The sequence below is a fragment of the Dreissena polymorpha genome, chromosome 4 (genome assembly GCF_020536995.1).
Source record: "Dreissena polymorpha isolate Duluth1 chromosome 4, UMN_Dpol_1.0, whole genome shotgun sequence".
Classification (NCBI taxonomy): Eukaryota; Metazoa; Mollusca; class Bivalvia; order Myida; family Dreissenidae; genus Dreissena; species Dreissena polymorpha.
The window spans coordinates 31,870,249-31,892,557 of NC_068358.1; the positions used below are offsets into that span (position 1 = coordinate 31,870,249).

Below are 22,309 nucleotides of genomic sequence, written 5' to 3' on the forward strand. Positions count from 1 at the left end.
ATTGAGTAATAATATAAAGCAAATAATGTAAATATTAAATATAAATTAACAATACGAAAAAACGTTACCTATATTTGACACTTGTACTAATAATATGGTTTTACAGCGCTGCATAATGCAGGAATGATCAGTTTGTCAAAAGTCTCCTTTATCTCGCATGTTAGGACGCATATGTTAACGAACTTAATTTTTGAAAATTTCCGGAATACCTTCACAACCCAGGCTTTGCTTTACATTATTGTGGAGCGGACGTAAGCCGCTCAATTTGTGAAAACAAAAACATCTCAAAAATTGTTTTTTTAATTGAGTAACAAACGCCTCAATATTGTAAATAAAATCTAATCACAAACTTGAAGAGATTGTGAATTATGTGTTGTCGTTTGGTTTGTCATTTTGTTGGAAACGTTAGGTATACCTCTACTTACATTTATTTTGAGATTTGTCAGCATATTTTTTTGTTTGAAACCTTTGTCATTAATTGTGCTATGTATCATTTGCATAGGATTCCCTAAAAATCATGAGTTTTTACAATGTTTACACTTTTAATTCATTTCATGAAAATGCATTAAATCAGTGTTCAAACAAACGGACTTCAAACAATATTTACAGTTTTAAACGGATAAGAAGAACATGTTCTTCTAAATCGTTCTAAATTGCTGCATTTGTCTTGCTTTCGGTCATCACTTTATTACTCATGTTTTTCACTTTTGTCAAATGATCTTCATTCTAATTCAATCCATTTCCGTTTAAAGTGCAAATTTTAAATATAACTTTGATTTCTTCAAAGAAACGGCATATTTGAACCAATCTTGATTCACGTCCCACGATTCACGCTTTTTTTTAAATATATCTTTTCTTACAGAAAACTTCAAGATTTGCTTATTTCATTTATGTATATGTTTTTTAAATGCAATTGTGTTGTTTCTAAGCCGAGCTTACGTTACATCACCGGTTTCATAAGTTTCAAAATTTTAATCCTAAACGAGTATAATAGAATTTAAACACGAATAGCAAGCTATCGGAGTAAGAAACAACATTTGCAAAATCAGAATAAAAACCAGTTAAACGAATTGTTGTTGTTTTTTAAATAAAACAATAACCTTTTTTGACAGTTTTTATCTAAAACAAGTCAGTTTTTAAAACAAATTACAGCAAAGTTGATAATGTTACTGTACATTGCAGTTGCATTGTCAACCTAGTAAAATCCATACAAGTTCTATAATTTCGACCACAAAGCATCTGCGAGCCAAGTTAATATTATATGGTAAAGTGGAAATTATTGCTTATATTGATGAATGACAAGCATATGAAAATAATGATAAGAATTGTGTATGCAGTCATTTGAAAGTACTATAATCTCATGATGGGTTAAGAAATAACAAAGCACATTGATGTATTATAATACACTGTAGTTTATGACTACAATATGAGTCAATAACAAATACTTTGCATAGCATCTTGTTTTGATTGTTTCAAATTGTTTAATCATTGCACATATTGGATCTTGCAGAAAGCACATGGGTTTTCATACAAAATCATTCAAAAATACTTATTTAAGTACATAGTCATAATAATAGTACTATTAATATTAGCGTGTCTTTTAGAAATCACTTAGTATCAGATGAACATTTCTCTATATGTATAGACTAGCCAGCCAAAAATCTTCCTTATTAAGGAGAACAGTTGTCGTTATTAAACTAGTGGTTGAAGTGTGCATATATGCATTTGTACTGGACCACTTACATGTAAACAATATATATACAAAACATCCTCTCCAGTCTGATGGTTAAATTATTTAAAGTAGCTTCTTAAAGAGATCATAAAAAATGTCCAACTGAAGCTTTTTATAGATTTAATAAATCTAGCTTTAATCTTCCATGTAAAACAAATGTTGTTCATCAGACTGACGTCTGCAAAACTTAATGCAAAAACTCCCACGCAAACATGAAAAAACAAATGTTGAAAAGGAAATTAAGAAAACAACCAATTAATTAAGAAAAAGAATCCATTCAAGTGATTCTACAATACTTTTAGTTATGTGTTGCTTTCAGCCCATATAATACATAACTAGATAAGCTACACTGATTCCCCACATTCTTCGACACAGACAATTGATATAAGCAAAGAAATGTATCACCACAAAATCACCTTATTGTACTTAATGCTTTAACAAAGACTTCAAAGTGACTTTAAAGAAATATATGTATGTAATAATCAAAAACTTGTCAAACAGCCATAATTCGGCAAAAATTGATTGCACAAAACAATAATAGGCTCTACATGATGGTTCTTCAGCTGTAAAAGTTTGGTAAATATTTCCACGCATTTAAAGAATAGTTAAGTACACAGGTTAAAAGGTTTTATTTGTATAATTATTATATATTCTGCAAAAGAAACTAGAATGTGTAACAGACAATGACGCCCGCATGGCGGAATTTTCGACACACAAAAACCCAATATCATATTCTCCAAATGGCAAAAAGCACAAAGGGCCGTAACTCAGCAAACATTGGTCGGTGTCAAAATTTCGTTCTTTACCCACATATACTCATTGATGTCATTAAACTGTGAAAGTTTCGACAAGTTTCACACAATAGTAAAAGGGGATATCATAACACACAATTTTTTGCATGTAGATTTTTAACTGGAAAAAAAAACCAGACACATTCCGGCAAAACTCAACACCGCAAAATTCCTTTCTTTAAGATCATTTACACCTTAGGCCTTTCCTCAGTGCATGATCAGTTTAAAAGGAAAGTTGCCTACTACCGGATATTTCTCAATGCCTTCAGACTTCGCACTTTCTCCTCCACCTCTGCCTTAAGTAAGCACGGACTGTCGTAAGCCGCTTCTGGTCTGGGATCGTTCTGAAAGAGACAGCGGTCTTGTCAAAGCGGGTAGTTAAAGTTGTCGCTCCAGTATTCAGTCCACCTATTCAGGACTGCAGCACTGTCGTGAGGAGGTTATCATTAGCGTCTGCTATAGTTCTGGCCTAGGGCTGACTAGTGTTCGTGTTGATCTTCAAGGCTGTAGGCCTTCTTACTGCTGCTTGTGGTCATCTTGTTTATGCATTGCTCTTCAATGCACACCGCCTTGGCCTCTTCCATCTGATTAAGCAAGGAAGAGATGCAACGAATGCAGGCATGACGGTTCTATGCAAGAAGATATAGGGGGAGAAGTGGTTTAAGGATTTGGCCCAGTATCAGGTAGTCTCGCTACCGAACAACGGCAACCAAGCTATTCCAAAATAACCGCACCATCAGCCTCATTAGTCATCCCATCAAAGTCATTCTATGCATCATCCTCAAGCATTTAAAAACAAAAGGAACAGGAACTTCTGGTGGAAAGGTAGGCAGGATTCCGAACTCCGCATAGCACAGAGGAACACATCTTTAACTGCATTGTTATCATTGAGAATCATCTGCAACACAAACGTGAGCTCTTTCACCACCTAATCGACTTTAAGAGAGCATTCGACCGCGTGTGACATAATGGCCTATGGCATTTTAGGGCTAAAAATAAATCACCGTGAACAGAAAGAAACTGGAAGAGGTGACCAGTTCCAAGTTACACTGTCCAAGGATGGCACCACTACCTCTTACAACCAAATAATAATTGTCATGGCGACCTCAGCGGTGACAAGGCTGATAAATGGTCAAGTAGCTCCATCAGCTTCCCCACCTAGTAGTGACTCTATAAGTATCTCGTAGTCTCCATCTTTCTGTACGATTGCTAGACCTGGACGCTTCACGTGGAGAAATACGGCAGGCCGTATAGGGATACATGCCTTTGAACACAAGTGTCTCCGAAGACGCTCCGCATCTCATACATGGAGCACACGACCTCTGTGTACGGCCGGAACGTTACAACAGCACCTGTTGGATCACAAGAACCCTGCTGATGACAGTCAAACGACGACAGATTGTTGGTAGCGACACGTAACCATCCATGACTTACTTTGAAAGACGTAAAGGCCATCAGAAGAAAAGCTGGATTTACAATATGAAATAATGTGGATGTTTTTTTTATGGATGAGCTTCTCACAGCAGCCAACGACCGACCCGACCTCAATAGGATCTCTATTTCGTCATCCCTTGTTTCCCCCCAACGGCCAGACTGGTCATGGGAATGATGACGATGATGACAAGTTCATGCATGAAAGTTTGAGCAGTTGAAAATCAACATGAAGTTCAAGTGGAGATGAAAACACACACTTTCTTTGGGGACTCAAACTTATAAAGCGAAAAACCCTCCTACCCTTGTGGTAATAAGACTTTTAAATATAATTTTCTAAATAACATTTTATAAATTATTTGACCCTTGGGGCGTGGCTAGTTTTGAGTCAAGGACATGATTTAAAAATTCTTTTCGGAGGAACATTACATAATTACATTACATGCCAAAGTACAAACCTATGGACCTTGCAGTTTCAGAGATGTATATAAGTTTCACCATATACATATGAGGAAGATAGGTAACCCCTAGAGTAAGGCTGATTTTGACCCAAGGAGCATGATATGTATAGACGTGGTAGATGACCACCATGCGACGTTACACACCAAATAATAAACCCCTTACCCTTGTGGTTTAAGAGAAAAATATGTTTTTAAGTGTTTTACTATATAAAAACAAGAACACTAGTAACCCCCAAGCCGGGGCAAATTTTAACCCAACGGGAACTTTTTAAACAAACTTGTAGAGGACCACCATATGATGATACGCACCAAATAGTATATAAATTATATGACACCGGGATCATGGACAGTTTAGACTCCAGTTGCATGAGTTTATATAATTAAGGGCCACTAGGCGATGTTACAAACCAAATGTTAAGCCTCTGACCCTTGTGGTTTCAGAGAAAAGGAATTTTAAGTATTATTTTTTAAATCTCTTTTTAGTCCCGGTCACTTAAATATGCTACTGACCGGAACGAATTGCACAACTTTGAAAGAGAATCACCCAAGGATCGTTCTCGTAAAGTTCTGTTAAAATCTACCCAGTAATTTGAAAAACGAAATCATTAAAATTAACTTATACTATGCTCACACCAATGCACCGAATGACGGACATTATGGTATCTTAAAGGCTCCCTATGAGCACTATATGCTAAGGTGAGCTAAAAACAGACAAAGGCATAACATTTTGCCAAACTCACTGCAGCAAAGAATATTTTCCTTGCACTCATCTACACATTAAGGTCATTCAACTCTGAAAGGTTTAGCATGATCCACAAAGAGAAGTTGAAATCGAAAGCTTCAGAGCACTTTATATTCAATAGTGGAACAAGAAGGCAAAGAGTGCCCTAGATGGCTCATCTGTGTTATAAGGCATAGTCATGTTATAACCCAGGGATGTGACCTGAACAATCTTTATAAGGGACCATAGTCCTTTGTCACATATCAAATATAAATTTTAGATTTCACCCAACATCCTTAAACCAGGCCTATTTTGACCACAGGGGAATGATTTGAAAAAACTTTTAAGTACAGGAGAACCATATTATTTTACATGTCATATAATACAACTTTTTTTCCTTTTTATTTCAGAATGAAAAAAAACTATATAAGTCTATATACAGTCAAACCTGAATTCAGCGGTCAGTCAAGGGAAATGATCAAAGTGACCGTTGTCCACAGGTGACCGTTGAATTCGGATCACAATTTTAAGAAGGTCGGTCAGTTGGTAGTATTACTACGTCGTTACCCCACCCAGTCGTTTGCATACAGTGTAAAACAAATGCTCATTGCATTAACAAAGCATAATAACAGCATTTACTTACGCGTGTACATTGAATAATAGAGAATAATATCTTTTAGATTGATTTAATTTCATATTGTTAAATTAAACAATGACTTTATCAACGCTGATATAATTGTTTACTCATGCATCTCATTCATTCAGTAAATAAAGCTTGTCACGTTCCGTTGACGTCACGTCCGTAAAAGTCTAAAAAGCGGATTCGGTGTCATAAACCGATAGTACGGTGTAATTGTACCGTTCTAATTCAAAGAAATAACGGTCATTTAATTTAACGATAATTACTTTCAACAAGTCATAAACTCTGATATATTTTCTTTTGAAGATACCCCCACAATTATCTCCGGAAAAGAAACCTTCTCAACACCATTAAATTGTTTACTCGCAGCGGGCCGCTTTTATAATATCATAGACAATTACCGCTTTCAGACGCTTTAAACGCAAAATAGACGGACAAATAATGTGCTGTGTTTTTAATTTTCGCGACTCGAGACGACTGACGCGTGACCGTTAATTTCAGGTCAAACATGAATTTCGGAGTGGAATATAGTGGCCGTTGGCCGTTATGGTCAGGTGGCCGTTAAATTCAAGTGTAATATAGAGTGTTTTTCGTCGGGGGGATTCCAGACTGACCGTTGTCTGCAGGTGACCGGTAAATTCAGGTGGCCGTTAGGTCAGTTTCGACTTTAATTTATTTGATCTTGGTGCGTAGCCAGTTTTTAACCCAAATGTGTGATTTGAACAAGGTTGCGGTTTCGGAGAATATTTTATTTGCAATATAAGTCTACATAAATCATGTGACTATATCTGGTGGGTAAAGCTGGAATAATTCTACATCTACCTTATGGGGTGGGAATGAATGGTGCTGTTAAATAGCATATTTATTCAAGATTTGGGGTTACATATTCATCTAAGGCAATGAAGAACTGGGGTTAGATCAGTTAAAGGAGAGCCAGTAGCCTAATTTGAGGCAATGTTTCAGATGTGATGACATTTTATCATGGCAGCTACAAAGAGAAAACAAAAGCCATGTTTAAGCAGTGATTTTTCCATCGCTTTCTAAATTATGTGTGATCCCATTATTTTGTTACATGAAAACTTGCATGAGGCAAAATACAACACAAAACAAATTACAGGGTTTATTCAAACATGCAACTGACACTGTTTTATTATTAGTTAAGTTTGGTATTTTGAGAAACAGGTCAGTTCAAGATCTACAAGTAAGAAACACATTTATCAGTATAAATCAGCCAGTAAACAGCAGTTTGCTTTTGTAATGCAAGGAATTTATCGGCATCGCCATCATCACCAAAGCCATCAATCACATCATCCTGCTGTCAGCTACACAGGCAGAATTAGGAGGAAAATGGAAAAATACCAGTCCTTAACGGATGAATGCCATTCCGGAAGATTTAACACATTGAAGACATTGAAGACATTCAACCTGCCTATTGAATGCTGAGGATTAGCTGGACAGTCACTGTGAAGGCTTTCAACATCCTTGTGATTACAGGGGAAACAGGGAAAGTAATGGTTTGCATCAATAGATGCCGATGCAGCAAAATAATGGCTATGACTCAAGTGAGAACAGACATGGCTCAGCCATAACATTCAAGGCTTAACTTGATTAGCATGGTTGGATAATCTTCTCGAGAATGTTGAAGAAGTAAGGCAGCGACCAATGAAGAAGGCCCACAATTATTTAACCTTGTGGCAGTGAGAATGTTTAAACTTCTGACAAAGGAGAAAATCGTGCATCAGAATGATAGTTCATGTTTTAATAGCTGATAAACAATGATAATGTGAAACTTATTTTGATTAAAACATCTGACAATAATTTTGCAATTTAAATGTAATCTCTATTTAATGTTTCATCCTACCTTGTGCGTCTGAGTATTCATAAAGCCCCATAGGCGGCAATGTTAGGATATCCAATATATAAGTTAAATTCTTTAAGGTTCTGACTACTTCGTGTTTATGTCTATTTAAATTTACATGTATGGAATAATTAATCCTTTAATAAGTAGAAAGGAAAAAATGGCTTCTGCAACCAGAATAAAACCAGAACAGCCTGCGAGTAACTCGCAGTCTGTTCAGGTTTAATGCTGTTTGCTGTTCATCAGTATCTGAGGTTTGCAAATGAAGCGTTTGAAACTTGAATTTAGTAATAAAGGTATTTAATTAAATTTAACTTTCTATGGGACTACAAATGCGTCAAAATACGTATCTAATTGGAAAAGGGTTAAATGATTAATACTTTATCCTGTTGTAATTTTTATATTTTTTAATAGAAAATTTGATCCAAAATGTTCGCTTAAGTACAACTCAAGTTAAGATTTCCTTATGTCTCAAACTTGTCAATCTGAAGGCCAGCGGTCACACATGTCAATGGTTCAGGTTGTTTAATTATTACAAGTAATATGGACAATGGAATCGACATGTTGCCAACATGCATTTAGCTAGATTAGTGTTGCTGATTAAAAACGCCTCATTTTGTAAAAATCTCTTTTTGTTTTTGCATGAAGTGCCATCTCAGATTGCAATCGGCACAAGTCAGTCTGGGACAACACAGTCTGCTTTTGTTGAATGCTTTGTTTAAATAAAGTCTTTTCTAAACAAAATCCATTTTAACTAAAAGTGTTGTCCCTGATAAGGCTGTGTGGACTACACAGGCTAATCTTGAATGGCATTCTGCGCATATGCATAAAGCCTAGTTTTCCCAAAACAAGGCTAAATTGTACTTTTTATTGGGTGGTTCAGGCCTGGTACCCCAGTTACAAGTGAGACTGGTTGGCGGAACAAATTCACGGGAAGGCCGTGTAGAGATCCTGTACAATGGCACCTGGGGTACAGTCTGTGACGATAACTTTAACAACTATGCCGCTCAGGTCGTCTGTTTAATGGTTGGGCTACCAGGGTTAGTTAAACGAATGATCTTCTTAGTTTAAACAGATTTATTTTAGCTCGATTGCATTAAAAGCCTAGGGGGTCATTGACAGGCTTACCAGTTTGTTTCCTGTGTAGAACTAGTACTTGGTGTTTGTGGGGTGATCTGAAGAATGCTTTCACAGCTGGGATCAAACCCATGACCTCCAGGTTTCTAGGCGGTCACTACACAATGGCAAGTGAGATCTTCTTTAGAGGCAACACTCACTGTTGCATAATAAAAGATAACAAAAAGGATACTTTGCTGACAACTTTCTTGCAAATTTGAATAATTTTATTGGCAAGATGTCTTTGGGAAATAATTTCTTTGCATTTGTTATAATTACAAATTAGCACTTAACGGTTGTTGCACTAAAAAAATACAATAAGTCGTGATAAGAACTTAATTTAAAAATTATCTCTCCACATTTCAATTTATCAATATCTGGATAGTACTGGGATATAACTTTTGAATATCCAGATAGAAGTCTGGTTTCCGTTTACACTCAATATTATAACTGATTTAGCTTTGTGCATGCAAGTCTTTGAGGTGTTAAAGGTATCTGATTTTCACAACATATGTGTGTAATAATATAATACTATAATATTTATAGTATTCTTAAAACTGTTTTACATAAGTTTATTGAAACTGATTTATATTTGTTGTTTGTCTTCCAAAAACTGTTTTATTCAATTTACTGTTCTTCACAAATCTGTATTTTGTAAGTTCATTGTCTTCAAAAAACTGTTTTTATCTTCATTGATTGTCTTCTAAAACAGTTTGTCTTCCAAAACTGTTAACCTGTGTTCATTGACTTAAAAAACTGTTTTTAATTGTTTCGTTGTCCTATAAAACTGGTTGTATATTTATGCATTGTCTTCTAAAACTGGTTTTCATTTCAGCATCAATGCCAGAGCCAGAAGTGAGGGATTTTTTGGACGTGGAAATGGTACAGTCTGGTTAAATGATTTAAATTGCCTTGGTCACGAGACATCATTGGCATTGTGTGGACATCGTGACTGGGGGACAAACAACTTCGACCACATGGAAGATGCAGGAGTGGTCTGCGGAGGTATGTAAATGGTTGTAAGAGTGTGTGTGTATTTTAAAGTGTATGAAGTGCTTCAGCGCCTGAGGCTGCATGGTGTTAACCTGAAGTGTTCTGCAGCAGTCATATCTAATCAACTTGTTAGTCTCAGGACTTTTAGGAAAAACTGTGAATTGTTTCAAGCTAATTCTTGGTGGAACTGAATGATTTTCAATTTTGGGTGTTGTCTTGGGTTGCGGGGGGAGCCGTAGTTCCTGGAGGAAACCCCTACCTGGTATGGTGACCGTCAACCAACAACCAAACTCACATGCCTCCAAGAACAGGGATTGAAAATGAGTTGCCTTTGTGAGAAACATGTGTACCAACCACTGCGCTAATGGGAAAGCTCAAATAGATGAAGCAACTTGTTCACACATTTCATACCCATTCAGGGAAGGGTATCTTGTAGTCTTTCTGTCTGACGGTTGGTCAGTTTCTGTGCATACAATTCTGTGGAATGTCAAGATTTTGCTATGATTAGGTAGGGGACCTGGAACAAGATGGAAGGACCAATCTCTTTTATGTTATTGTAATTGTTAAAATGTTGCTGATTTACTGATTTGGATTGATCATAATCATGTAGTCAACTGCACCAGTCAGTTCAGTTAGTTCGATTATTTTACAAATTTATAATAAAACCTTTGTATCGTATTAGAACTATTTTACATAAATATATGCTTTTCTGTGACGTCATGCCATAAAAAAATCAAAATGACTAAGACTTTTGTTGCAAAAATTAAATGTATAATTTATGTGTTGTCATATTCATTTTTAATGCACTGAAAATAGTATCCTTATTTATGCAAATTCAATGCCAAATTCATAGAACATAAAGATGTTTGTGAACTTTATTGTAACAGATGTAAATTGCTTACTAATTTTGTTTAACTGCGTTGCATAATGCAGAAATTATTTGCTTTTTTCAAAAATGCGCTAGATTGCTTTTAAAACATTGTGCCTCTTACTTAACAGTTTCTTAGAAAATCCAAAAACTTCTTTCAAAACATTAGGCTTCAACTTAGGTTTGTTGCAAAATTACCTACTCTTAATTTCTTTCATTTTCTAAACAAAACAAGTCGCCAGTCATGATAAAATGAAAAGTCTCAAACTGTTAGGAATTTAAGTTTGCTCTGCTTACTTGATATTTACTTAACCTTAATTTCTTGCAGGGCCCGTAACAGTACGTCTTCGCGGCGGTACAACAATATCAGAGGGGCGAGTTGAAATATTCTACAATGGCATATGGGGAACAATTTGTGACGATAACGTGGACCGAAACTTCGCAGTGTTCATCTGCAAGCAACTGGGTTTTCTAACGTAATGACAATTTTGGCAAATTTAAACCCATGTGATTTTGACGTCGAGTTTATGTCCTCATAATAGAGGGTGATTTGATATGCTTAAAATGCAAATGAAATGAGTACACGTAAAAATGAAGATTCGTGCAATATAAATATGCTTCTTCTTAAAAGTTGTGGCAATGTTAATTTGTCATACAATCTTTCATGTGAAGGGCGTCTGAACCATAGGATAACAATATTCACAATTGCAATGTGCTATTTCTTGTTTTTATTTTCTATTTACTTTTAACAGTTTTCATAATTTCGTCATAGGATAAATGTTACCCTAAGAAAGGAGGCATTCTTTGGTCCTGGATCAGGTCAGATCTGGTTGGACGACGTGAGTTGCCGTGGCGATGAGGTCTCTGTGGAATCTTGTTCAGCAAACGCTTGGAGCATCAACAACTGTGGTCATCATGAGGATGTCGGGGTCGTATACAATGGTGAGTAAATGTTGTAGAATGTAAGAACTGTTTCTCACCCCTCCCCAAGGGTAGGGGCTCTAAGTTGGGGGTTTTGGGGTGGGTTTGACCTCGTTTAATTTATATGTTTTTTGCAGGTTATACTTCAAAATTTCTCTTGGGATTAAATAAAAACTAAAAATGTTTTATCCGCATAAAGATGTGCAAGGACACCTCAGAGCCACATCAACTTCTGAGGTGTTTTTAAATGGGAATTTGCTGACAATGTGCTGCAAAATATTGGTATAAACCTGTATTGTAAGTGACGGTTGTAATATCTTTTTCACCAAAATATGATAATTATTTCATGAGCAGGAAGAGATTTAACATGTCGATGTTTATAGCGAATATTAAATGAATAGTGTTTGCATGGTTGTACAGCACCAGTTGATTGTGTGGTGTTGAATTCTATGAGCATGCCGGGTGAGTTAAAGGAGCTGCAGCACAATCAACAAGACCGCTAATATACACCAAAGTCATATTATATTCCATTGACTTCCGGTTGATAAAAACACACAAATATTCTTAAAAACAATATGTTTTTATATTTTTAATCAGTACATGTTAAATGCAACCTGCCAATAAAGACCAGTCCAAGGATTTGGTCGTTGTGGTCTTTGTTCATAGCTGGTCTTTATTGGCATGGTGGATTAAAACTTTGCATAATATGCTAGTAGGCTTTTAACAGGTACCTTATCTACGTATGTGCTATATTGTTTAAATTTGTGAATACTAATGCACGCATAATGTAATAAAGGATTGAAAACACAATTGTGTTTTTAAATTTACATGTACATGAATTATATCAATTTTCAAACATAAAAGAATAAGATCAGTAACCACTCTCCTACAACTGTGTCCTTTGCCTAACATACTAATCACCTTAACGCGTTCATCCAACATCAAGAACTTACGCTTAGATGCTATATAGGGATAATACACGTTTTCGAGGGCATGATCATCTGCGGGCGCTCGAAAAATCCGTTCCTGCGGAACGGATTTTGAGAGCGCCGGCAGATGATCATGTCCGAGAAAATGTGTATTTTCGCTACTATTGCATAAAAAAATCACACATACCAAAATAAATTAAAATAACATTGAAAAAAAAAATGTTTTGTTCATTCGACATCGACAAAATAATTCGATTATTTCAATACAGTTCAATGTTGTGTTTTACATATGCCTCACTCGGTCATCATCCGAAATGACGAGGCTTTACCTTCGGATAGGCAGTTTTCGATTTAAAATGTGTTTAAACAGTGGATTAATGCAAAGTTGAAATGCAGCGTCGCAAAGTTAGAAATGAGAAATTATTTTGGAATTTACAGCAGGAACGTTGAAGGTACATAAACACTTACATTTACAGCATAGTCTTTTGAAAGTATTGAGTAAATAACCTTAACTTCATTGACGTTGCCAATAAAATAAAGCTCTTGTCAAGAGAGTGCAGATGATATAATTTGAAAAGTGGATTGAAATAGTCATTATCCCTGCATGCATGAGGAAACTGGTGTTTATTCAGTTCCCCATTTATGATTGGAAAGTCGTCGGAGAAGGCTGGAGAAGGGAAGTAACTGCGCGTGGACCTGATTATGGATATGAACAACACATAACAGGGCTTGAACGGCACGTGAATTGCCTTTTTAATACACGATTTCTCCCGTTCAAGCCCTCCTTTTGCCAAGTTTCTGCACCCGCCAGAGGGCATTATAGATAGAGTTTATGCAATAATAATTAATGGTTAACTTTAACTGACAATTTACTTAACTATACCGGGGTAATCTATGCACGTCATATCCTGGAGAAATTTAAGAAAGGGATGAATATCAAAATGTATTTGGCATTGTAATTGTAGCGAAACCGTAAATTTCCATAATGAGTTGATGTAAGCCCCAAACTTGTTTTTGATATTTTCGGCAATTAGTACATTAATCGCGAGCCACTAAAAATAAAAGTGCAACTTCTTACACTTTCGACAAACTGTCAAATGCATAAAAGAATGTGGTGGCTACCAATTAGCAATTTGTGTTAAATAAACAAAAAACTGCTATCGAGTTCATCTGTCACTTGCCAATATCTCCATAGCGACCGACGAGTGCATTGGTAAGATGTTTATCACAGAATAAATATTCGCACACACAAAACAGCAGAAAATCCCTTTTAAAAAATAAAAACTTAATAATGTTCATAAATCAACATCAAATTAAACTGGAGTGTTGCCAGTTTTCGTCATTGATTGATTGCATTGATTGAACAAACTTTTTACAGTTATCTATCTTATTTTTCATACCAAATATCAAAGCTCTCGGACTTGTCGTTTCAGAAGAATGTTTATTAAAATTATTACAATAAAGTTCTATCTAAATCAGTTGACCCCTGGTGCGTGTCCGGTTTTGAACCCGGACCAAGATTTGGGAAAAAACGTTAAGATAATCACTATAGGCTAAACGAAGTAACACACCAAGTATTAAACCCTTGATCCTTGTGGTTTTGAAGAAGAAGATATTTTTCATTAGTTAGCATTTAAGTCTTTATAAATCAGATGAAAACATAAGCTTTCAAAGGAAATTTGGTTTTGACTGATGTGCAGCATGTACATAAAGTCTTTAACTTCGTGAGGTGAAAACAACAATAAAAGCAGTGAATCTGAGGGGTGCTCTAAGAACAACGGACACCCGTCTACAACGGTAACTTTTGTTATTTCCTTGACTGACCGCTGTTCACAGGTTGGACTGTATATGGATTCAAATGCAAATTAATCTTGCATGGAAAATTTAAATTTTTGCTATCGTTTTACTTACTTTAACAAAAGGTTTTAGCACATCAAACTATTTGAAGATGTGATTTCAAATAGTGTCAATTATTAACTTTATTCATGAACGTAAAAAAAGAAATTTCATTCAAATGCTATTAATTTGTTATTCAATTACTTTTTCTATCCATTATCCGCTGCTGCAATCCATAAACCTTGCATCATCGATAATAAGCATATTCCATCGCACTAAGGTGTTTACACAAATTTAAAACAAAAGCCGTGCGTATTTCTATTACCCTGACATTAACGAATGCTGTTTTGAATGGGAACTGTTCGCACACCTGCAATTACACAAAAGAGTCCTATCCATGCAGCTGCCAAATATGCTTCCAGTTCGAAACCAACAATAAAACTAGAACTGGTTGTTGTTTGCTGCATCAGATTTAAACGATGTTTTTGTTCTGAAGATATTAATAAATCATATATACATGAAAGGAAGATTATAAAATAAATTAAAAAATAAATAAATGCAATTTGCAATTTCTTTCTTCAGATATAAACGAATGCTCTGTTTCGAATGGCAACTGTTCTCACACCTGTCAGAATACACAAGGGTCAGATCGATGCAGTTGTCCGTCAGTCTTGCAACTCGAAAACAACAATAAAACTTGCATTGGTAGGTTTTTGTATCATCGTATGTAAACGGTTAGTTGGATGTGGGCGAGACCGCTTCATGACTTGCATAAATTATAAGTTCTTATAAACAAAACCTCAAATATGTTTTGGGTCCCTATCGTAAATAAGCTTTCTTGACTTCGTCCGATTTCATGTAATACTTCAAACATTATCTAATACTTCATTCAATTTGACGTCAAATCTGCTGATTCATCAATACGTATATTGATTCGAATGCAAAAGACTCTAGCATTGTATACTTAAATTTGTGCTATCGTGTTTCTTACTTTAACACAAGGTTTTAGCACATCAAACTGATTGAAGATGTGATTTTTAATAGTGTTATTTATTAACCTTACTCAAAAACGTAACAAAAGAAAGTTCATTTAAATAATATTAATTTTTTTTTCAATGACGTATTATGTTCAATGGCCGCTGCAGCATTCTATAAACCTTGCATAATCGATCATAAGCATATTCCATCGCATTTAGATGTTTAAACAACTTTAAAACAACAGCCGTGCGTATTTATAGTTTCCTGACTTTAATGAATGTGCTGTTTTGAATGGGACTGTTCGCACACCTGCAATCACACTAGAGTCTTATAAATGCAGCGGTCCATCAGGCTTCCAGATCGAAACCAACAATAAAACTTGCGTTGGTAGTAGTTTCTTGCATCAGATTAAAACGTTGCTATTGTTCTTAAACGATTGTTAAATCACACTTACATAAAAGGAAGATTATAAAATAAACAAAAAAGTTTAAATGCAAATTGCAATTTCTATTTTCAGATATAAACGAATGCTCTATTTCAAATGGCAACTGTTCTCACATCTGCCAGAATACACAAGGGTCATATCGATGCAGTTGTCCGTCAGGCTTGCAACTCAAAAACAACAACGAAATTTGCATTGGTACGTTTTTGTAGCATCATATGTAATCGGTTAACTTTGTATTTGCGTGATCAAAAATGGCTCTTGCATTGTATACTTAAATTAACGCTATCGTTTTACGAAAGTTAACACAAGGTTTCAGCACATCAAACTAATTGAAGATAAGAATTCAAATACTGTAATTTATTAACCTTATTCATGAATGTAACAAAAGAAATTTCGTTTAAATAATATTATTTTGTTATTCAATGACTTCTTAAGTTCATTATCCGCTGCTGCAATCTATAAACCTTAAATCATCAATAATAAGCACATTCCATCGCATTAGATGTTTACACAAATTCAAAACAGAAGCCGTGCGTATTTCTATGTTCCTGGCATTAACGAATGCTCTGTTTTAAATGGGAACTGTTCGCACCCCTGCAATAACACAAAAGAGTCCTTTCAATGCAGCTGTCCATCAGGCTTCCGGCTCGACACCAACAATAATACTTGCATTGGTGGTTGTTTGCTGCATCAGATTTAAACGATGCATTCGTTTTGAAAAGATTGTTAAATCACTTTAATATCAAAGAAAGATAATAAAATAAATAAAAAAGTGTCAATGCAATTTGCAATTTCTGTCTTCATATATAAACGAATGCTCTGTTTCGAATGGCAACTGTTCTCACATCTGCGAGAATACAGAAGGGTCATATCGATGCAGTTGTCCGTCAGGCTTTCAACTTGAAAACAACAATAAAACTTGCATTGGTAAGTTTTTGTAGCATCATATGTAAACGGTTTATTTTATGTTCTCGAGATCGCTTAGTGACGTGCATACATTATACGTTCTTATACACAAAACCTCGAATACGTTCTGGGTCCCTATCGTAGAAGAGCTTTCTCGATTTCGTCCGATTTCATGTAATACTTCAAGCGTTATCTAATACTTCCTTCAATTTGACGTCAAATCTGTTGATTCATCAATACATATATTGATTCAAATGCAAATTGCCTCTGCATTGTATATTTTCATTCGTGCTATCGTGTCACTTACTTTGACACAAGGTTTAGCACATCAAACTAATAGAAGATATGATTTGTAATAGTGTAATTTATTAACCTGATTCATCAATAGAAATTTCATTTAAAATAATAAAAAAATTATATATTTGTTATTAAATGATTTATAAAGTTAAATTTTTGCTCCTTCAATCAATAGACTTTGCATCATATACAATTAGATTATTCCATCGCATTTAGATGTTAACACAAATTCAAAACAGAAGCCGTGCGTATTTCTATGTTCCTGGCATTAAGGAATGCTCTGTTTTGAATTGGAACTGTTCGCACCCCTGCAATAACACAAAAGAGTCCTTTCAATGCAGCTGTCCATCAGGCTTCCGGCTCGACACCAACAATAATACTTGCATTGGTAGTTGTTTGCTGCATCAGATATAAACGATGCATTTGTTTTGAAAAGATTGTTAAATCACTTAAATATCAAAGGAAGATTATAAAATAAATAAATAAAAGTGTCAATGCAATTTTCAATTTCTATCTTCAGATGTAAACGAATGCTCTGGTTCGAATGGCAACTGTTCTCACATCTGCGTGAATACAGAAGGGCCATATCAATGCAGATGTCCGTCAGGCTTTCAACTCGAAAACAACAATGACACTTGCATTGGTAGATTTTTGTAGAATCATAGGTTAATGGTTAATGTTATGTTTTCCAGATCGCTTAATGATATGCATAAATTACAAGTTCTTATAAACAAAACCTCGAATACGTTCTGGGTCCCTATCGTAAAGATGCTTTCTCGATATTGTCCGATTTCATGTAATACTTCAAACGTTATCTAATACTTCCTTCATATTGACGTCGAATCTGTTGATTCATCAATACATATATTGATTCGAATATAAATGGCTCTTGCATTGTATACTTTCATTTGTGCTATCGTGTCACTTACTTTAACTCAAGGTTTAGCACAACAAACTTATTGAAGATATGATTTTTAATAGTGTAATTTATTAACCTGATTCATGAATGTAACGATAGAAATTTCATTTAAAATTATATGTATTTGTTATTCAATGATTTATATAGTTAATCGTCTGCTCCTTCAATCAATAGACCTTGCATCACATTGCATATTCCATCGCATTTAGAAGTTTAGACAACTTTAAAACGTATTTCTATTTAATGACATTACCGAATGCTTTGTTTTGAATGGGAAATGTTTGCACACCTGCAATCACATAAACGAGTCCTGTCAATGCAGCTGTCCATCAGGCTTTCAGATAAAAAAGAACCGTATAATTTATACTGGTAGAAGTTTGCTGCATCATATTTAACTTCTGCATTTGTTCTCAAGAGATTGTTAAATCACATACACATAAAAGGAAGATAATATAATAAATAAAAAAAAATAATTGCAATTTGCAATTTCTGTCTTCAGATATAAACGAATGCTTTGTTTCGAATGGCAACTGTTTTCACACCTGCCAGAATACAGAAGGGTCATATCGATGCAGTTGTCCGTCAGGCTTTCAACTTGAAGACAACAATGAAACTTGCATTGGTAGGTTTTTGTAGCTTCGTATGTAAACGGTGTATTTAATGTTTTCGAGATCGCTTCATGACTTGCATAAATTATACGTTCTTATAAACAAAACCTCAAATATGTTTTGCGTCCTTATCGTAAATACTCTTTCTCGACTTCGTCTGATTTCATGCAATACTTAAAACCTTATCTAATACTTCCTTCGATTTGACTCAAATATGTTTATTCATCAATACATACATTGATTCGAATACAAATAAATCTTGCAGTGTATATTTGCAGCTATGCTATCGTTTTACTTACTTTTACACAAGTTCTTAGCACATCAAACTATTTGAAGATAATTATTTTAAAAAGTGTAATTTATTAACGGTATTCATCAACGTTACAAACAAAATTTACTTTAAATGATATTAATTTGTTTTTCTATGACTTATTCTGTTCATTGTCCGCTGCTGCGATCTATAAACCTTGCATCATCGATCATTAGGATATTCAATCGCATTTAGATGTTTACAAAAATTTAAAACAAAAGCCGTGCGTATTTCTATTTTCTGACAGTAACAAATGCCCTGTTATGAATGGGAACTGTTCGCACACCTGCAATAACACAAAAGTTTCCTAACAATGCAGCGGTTCATTAGGCTTCCAGCTCGAAGCCAACAATAAGTTTTGCACTGGAAGTTGCTTGTTGCTTCTGTTTAAAACGTTTCATTTGTTCTGAAGAGATTGTTACATCACTTACACATAAAAGAAAGATTATCAAATGAATAAAAAATTAAATTCAATTTGCAATTTCTGTCTTCAGATATAAACGAATGCTCTGTTTCGAACTGTTTTCACACCTGCCAGAATACACACGGGTCATATCGATGCAGTTGTCCGTTAGGCTTTCAATTTGAAGACAACAATGACACTTGCATTGGTAGGTTTTTGTAGCAACATACGTTTACGGTTAATTTTATGTTTTCGAGATCGCTTAATGACGTGCATAAATTATAAGTTCTTATAAACAAAATCTTTTATACGTTCTGGGTCCCTATCGTCAATAACCTTTCTCGATTTCGTCTGATTTCATGTTACTTTAAGCGTTATTTAATACTTCCTTCAATTTCACGTCAAATCTGTTGATTCATTATTACATATATTGATTCACATGCACATGGCTGTTGCATTGTATACTTTCATTTGTGCTATCGTGTCACTTACTTTAACACAATGTTAAGCACATCAAACTTATTGAAGATATGATTTTTAATAGTGTAATTTATAAACCCGATTCATGAATGTAACAAAAGAAATTTCATTAAAAATTATATATATTCGTTCTTCAATGATTTATATAGTTAATTGTCTGCTCCTTCAATCAATAACCTTGCATCATATACAATTAGCTTATTCCATCGGATTTAGCTGTTAACATAACTTTAAAACGAAAGACGTGCGTATTTTTATTGAATAACATTACCGAATGCTTTGTTTTAAATGGGAACTGTTTGCACACATGAAACCACAAAAAAGAGTCCTATCAATGCAGCTGTCCAACAGGCTTCCAGCTAAAAAAGATCAATATCACTTCAATTGGTAGTATTTTTCTGCATCAGATTAAAACGTTGCATTTGTTTTTAAGTGATTGTTAAATCACTTACACATAAAACGAAGATTATAAAATAAATTAAAAGTGTCAATGCAATTTGCAAGTTTTGTCTTCAGATATAAACGAATGCTCTGTTTCGAATGGCAACTGTTCCCACACATGCCAGAATAAGGAAGGGTCATAGCGATGCAGTTGTCCGACAGGCTTTCAACTCGAAAACAATAATGAAACTTGCATTGGTAGGTTTTTGGAGCATCGTACGTAAACGGTTTATTTTATTATTTCGAGATTGCTTAATGACTTGCATAAATTATAAGTTCTTATAAACAAAACCTCTAATACTTTTTGGGTCCCTATCGTAAATAAGTTTTCTCGATTTCGTCCGATTTCATGTACAAGCGTTGTCTAATACTTCCTTCAATTCGACGTCATATCTGTTGATTCATCAATACATATATTATATATATATTATATATATATATATAATATATATATGTGTTCTTAAGAGATTGTTAAATATCTTACACATAAAACGAAGATTATAAAATAAATACAAAAAGATTAAATGCAATTTGCAATTTCTCTCTTCAGATATAAACGAATGCTCTGTTTCGATTGGCAACTGTTCTCACACCTGCCAGAATACAGAAGGGTCATATCGATGCAGTTGTCCGTCAGGCTTTCAACTTGAAGACAACAATGAAACTTGGATTGGTAGGTTTTTGTAGCATCGTATGTAAACGGTGTATTTTATGTTTTCGAGATCGCTTCATGACTTGCATAAATTATATATATATATATATATATATATATATATATATATATATATATATATATATATATATATATATATATATATATATATATATATATATATATATATATATATATATATATATATATATACATACATAGAAATTTTAATTTACAGTTATATCAACTTAGTACACATTTATACATTAAACAAATGTATGTACAAAATGTACAGTTTTGCTTTCACATGTCTATCTCATTGGTCATTGCAGCAGGTGCCCTTGCTGGGCGGGGTAGTAGTTCATTAATTTTGGCGACGCCTTCGAGTCCCCAATTCTGTTCGTCGCTCATGCTTGGGAAGTGACGAATAACATACGTTCTTATTGCGCTCTTCCGCCAAGGGCTCAGTGCCTGTTTTTTGTCCCTGCCGCCACCATGGTAGTTGTAGTAAAGCCTCACGTTGGCGGCAGTGAACAGTTCAGGAAACAGCCGTTTTGTCAGGCAAGCAGCGAAATTAACCGGACCATGGGAAGCTTGTCGAATCACCTTTACCTCCTCGTCTGAAAGTAAGGCATGACAGGCAATAGCCTCACTTTCAGGACGAGGAGGATATGTGGGCTGCGAATCTGTGGGTTGTGCATATGTTGGCTGCACATATGTGGGCTGCACATATGTGTGCTGCGCAGTTGTGGCCTGTGCAGCGATGGGCTGTGCCACCGTGGGCTGCACTATAGTGGGCTGCGCTACCGTAGGCTGTGCTGTTGAAGTAGCTGCATTATTGTACAAGCCCATGACAATGGACTACATCAGGTCTTTCATTGAGGCCATCTCCTGCAGCAGCGACGCGTAACATCTGGTCAAGAATTCGACCTGCTGCCGGAGCTTTTCCTGATCTGGCAAATCGGTCTTTTGCATTTCAATCATCATATTCAGGATCGACATCATTGATCCGGTTTGGGTCGGCCGCGTTGCCAGGAATGTTGTCCGGGTTGGAGTTTCAGTTGGAGTTGTTGACAGATCCAACTATACTGCTGAAACAGTGGGAGTGACAGATAGTGGCTCTGCTAACAGAGACATCCACGGCCCTGGAACCTCTCCCACAACAGTCTCTTCAAAGGGAGGCGGCACATATGTCGCTCCAACAGGGAGTGGTGTAGGAACAACCTGCTCTGTGGTCAGTCCCATTGAAGGTGGAACGAAAGTGCCTCCAGTTGAAGATGACGTCGCCTCTAACAATGGTTCCGGTGTTTCGGGTACGCGAGAATCTGTACCAGGTGGTACAGAAATCGCTCCAAGTTGAACGAACCCCGTTTCCGTTGAGGAGGCTTCTTGCGCTGGTTCCAGGGTTTCCGAGATAACGGAAGCAGGAGGTCTCCGACTCATAACTTGTGCCACAGGCTTGCCGGCGGTAGTCTAAAAATCAGAATGATGATTAGTATACCGATTTCTTGTATACAACAATGATACAAATATATTTGTTATATGTGCGCTTTTTATGACATTAACGTGCGCA

The 22,309-nt window shown here is 35.4% G+C and overlaps 1 protein-coding gene and 1 long non-coding RNA gene across 2 annotated transcripts; both read left to right on the top strand.

Annotated features, from left to right (window-relative positions):
• Nucleotides 1–7,304: 7,304 nt before the first annotated feature.
• LOC127878325 (putative DMBT1-like protein) lies at nucleotides 7,305–12,035 on the top strand. Its single transcript, XM_052424851.1, has 6 exons — nucleotides 7,305–7,338; nucleotides 8,518–8,674; nucleotides 9,586–9,755; nucleotides 10,940–11,087; nucleotides 11,384–11,553; nucleotides 11,953–12,035. The coding sequence occupies exons 1-6, from the start codon at nucleotides 7,305–7,307 to the stop codon at nucleotides 12,033–12,035; spliced, it is 762 nt and encodes a 253-aa protein (XP_052280811.1).
• A 4,293-nt stretch (nucleotides 12,036–16,328) lies between these two features.
• On the top strand, nucleotides 16,329–18,434 carry LOC127879784 (uncharacterized). Its single transcript, XR_008049235.1, has 3 exons — nucleotides 16,329–16,647; nucleotides 17,444–17,588; nucleotides 18,342–18,434. It is a non-coding gene; the product is annotated as an uncharacterized LOC127879784 (long non-coding RNA).
• Nucleotides 18,435–22,309: the final 3,875 nt, after the last annotated feature.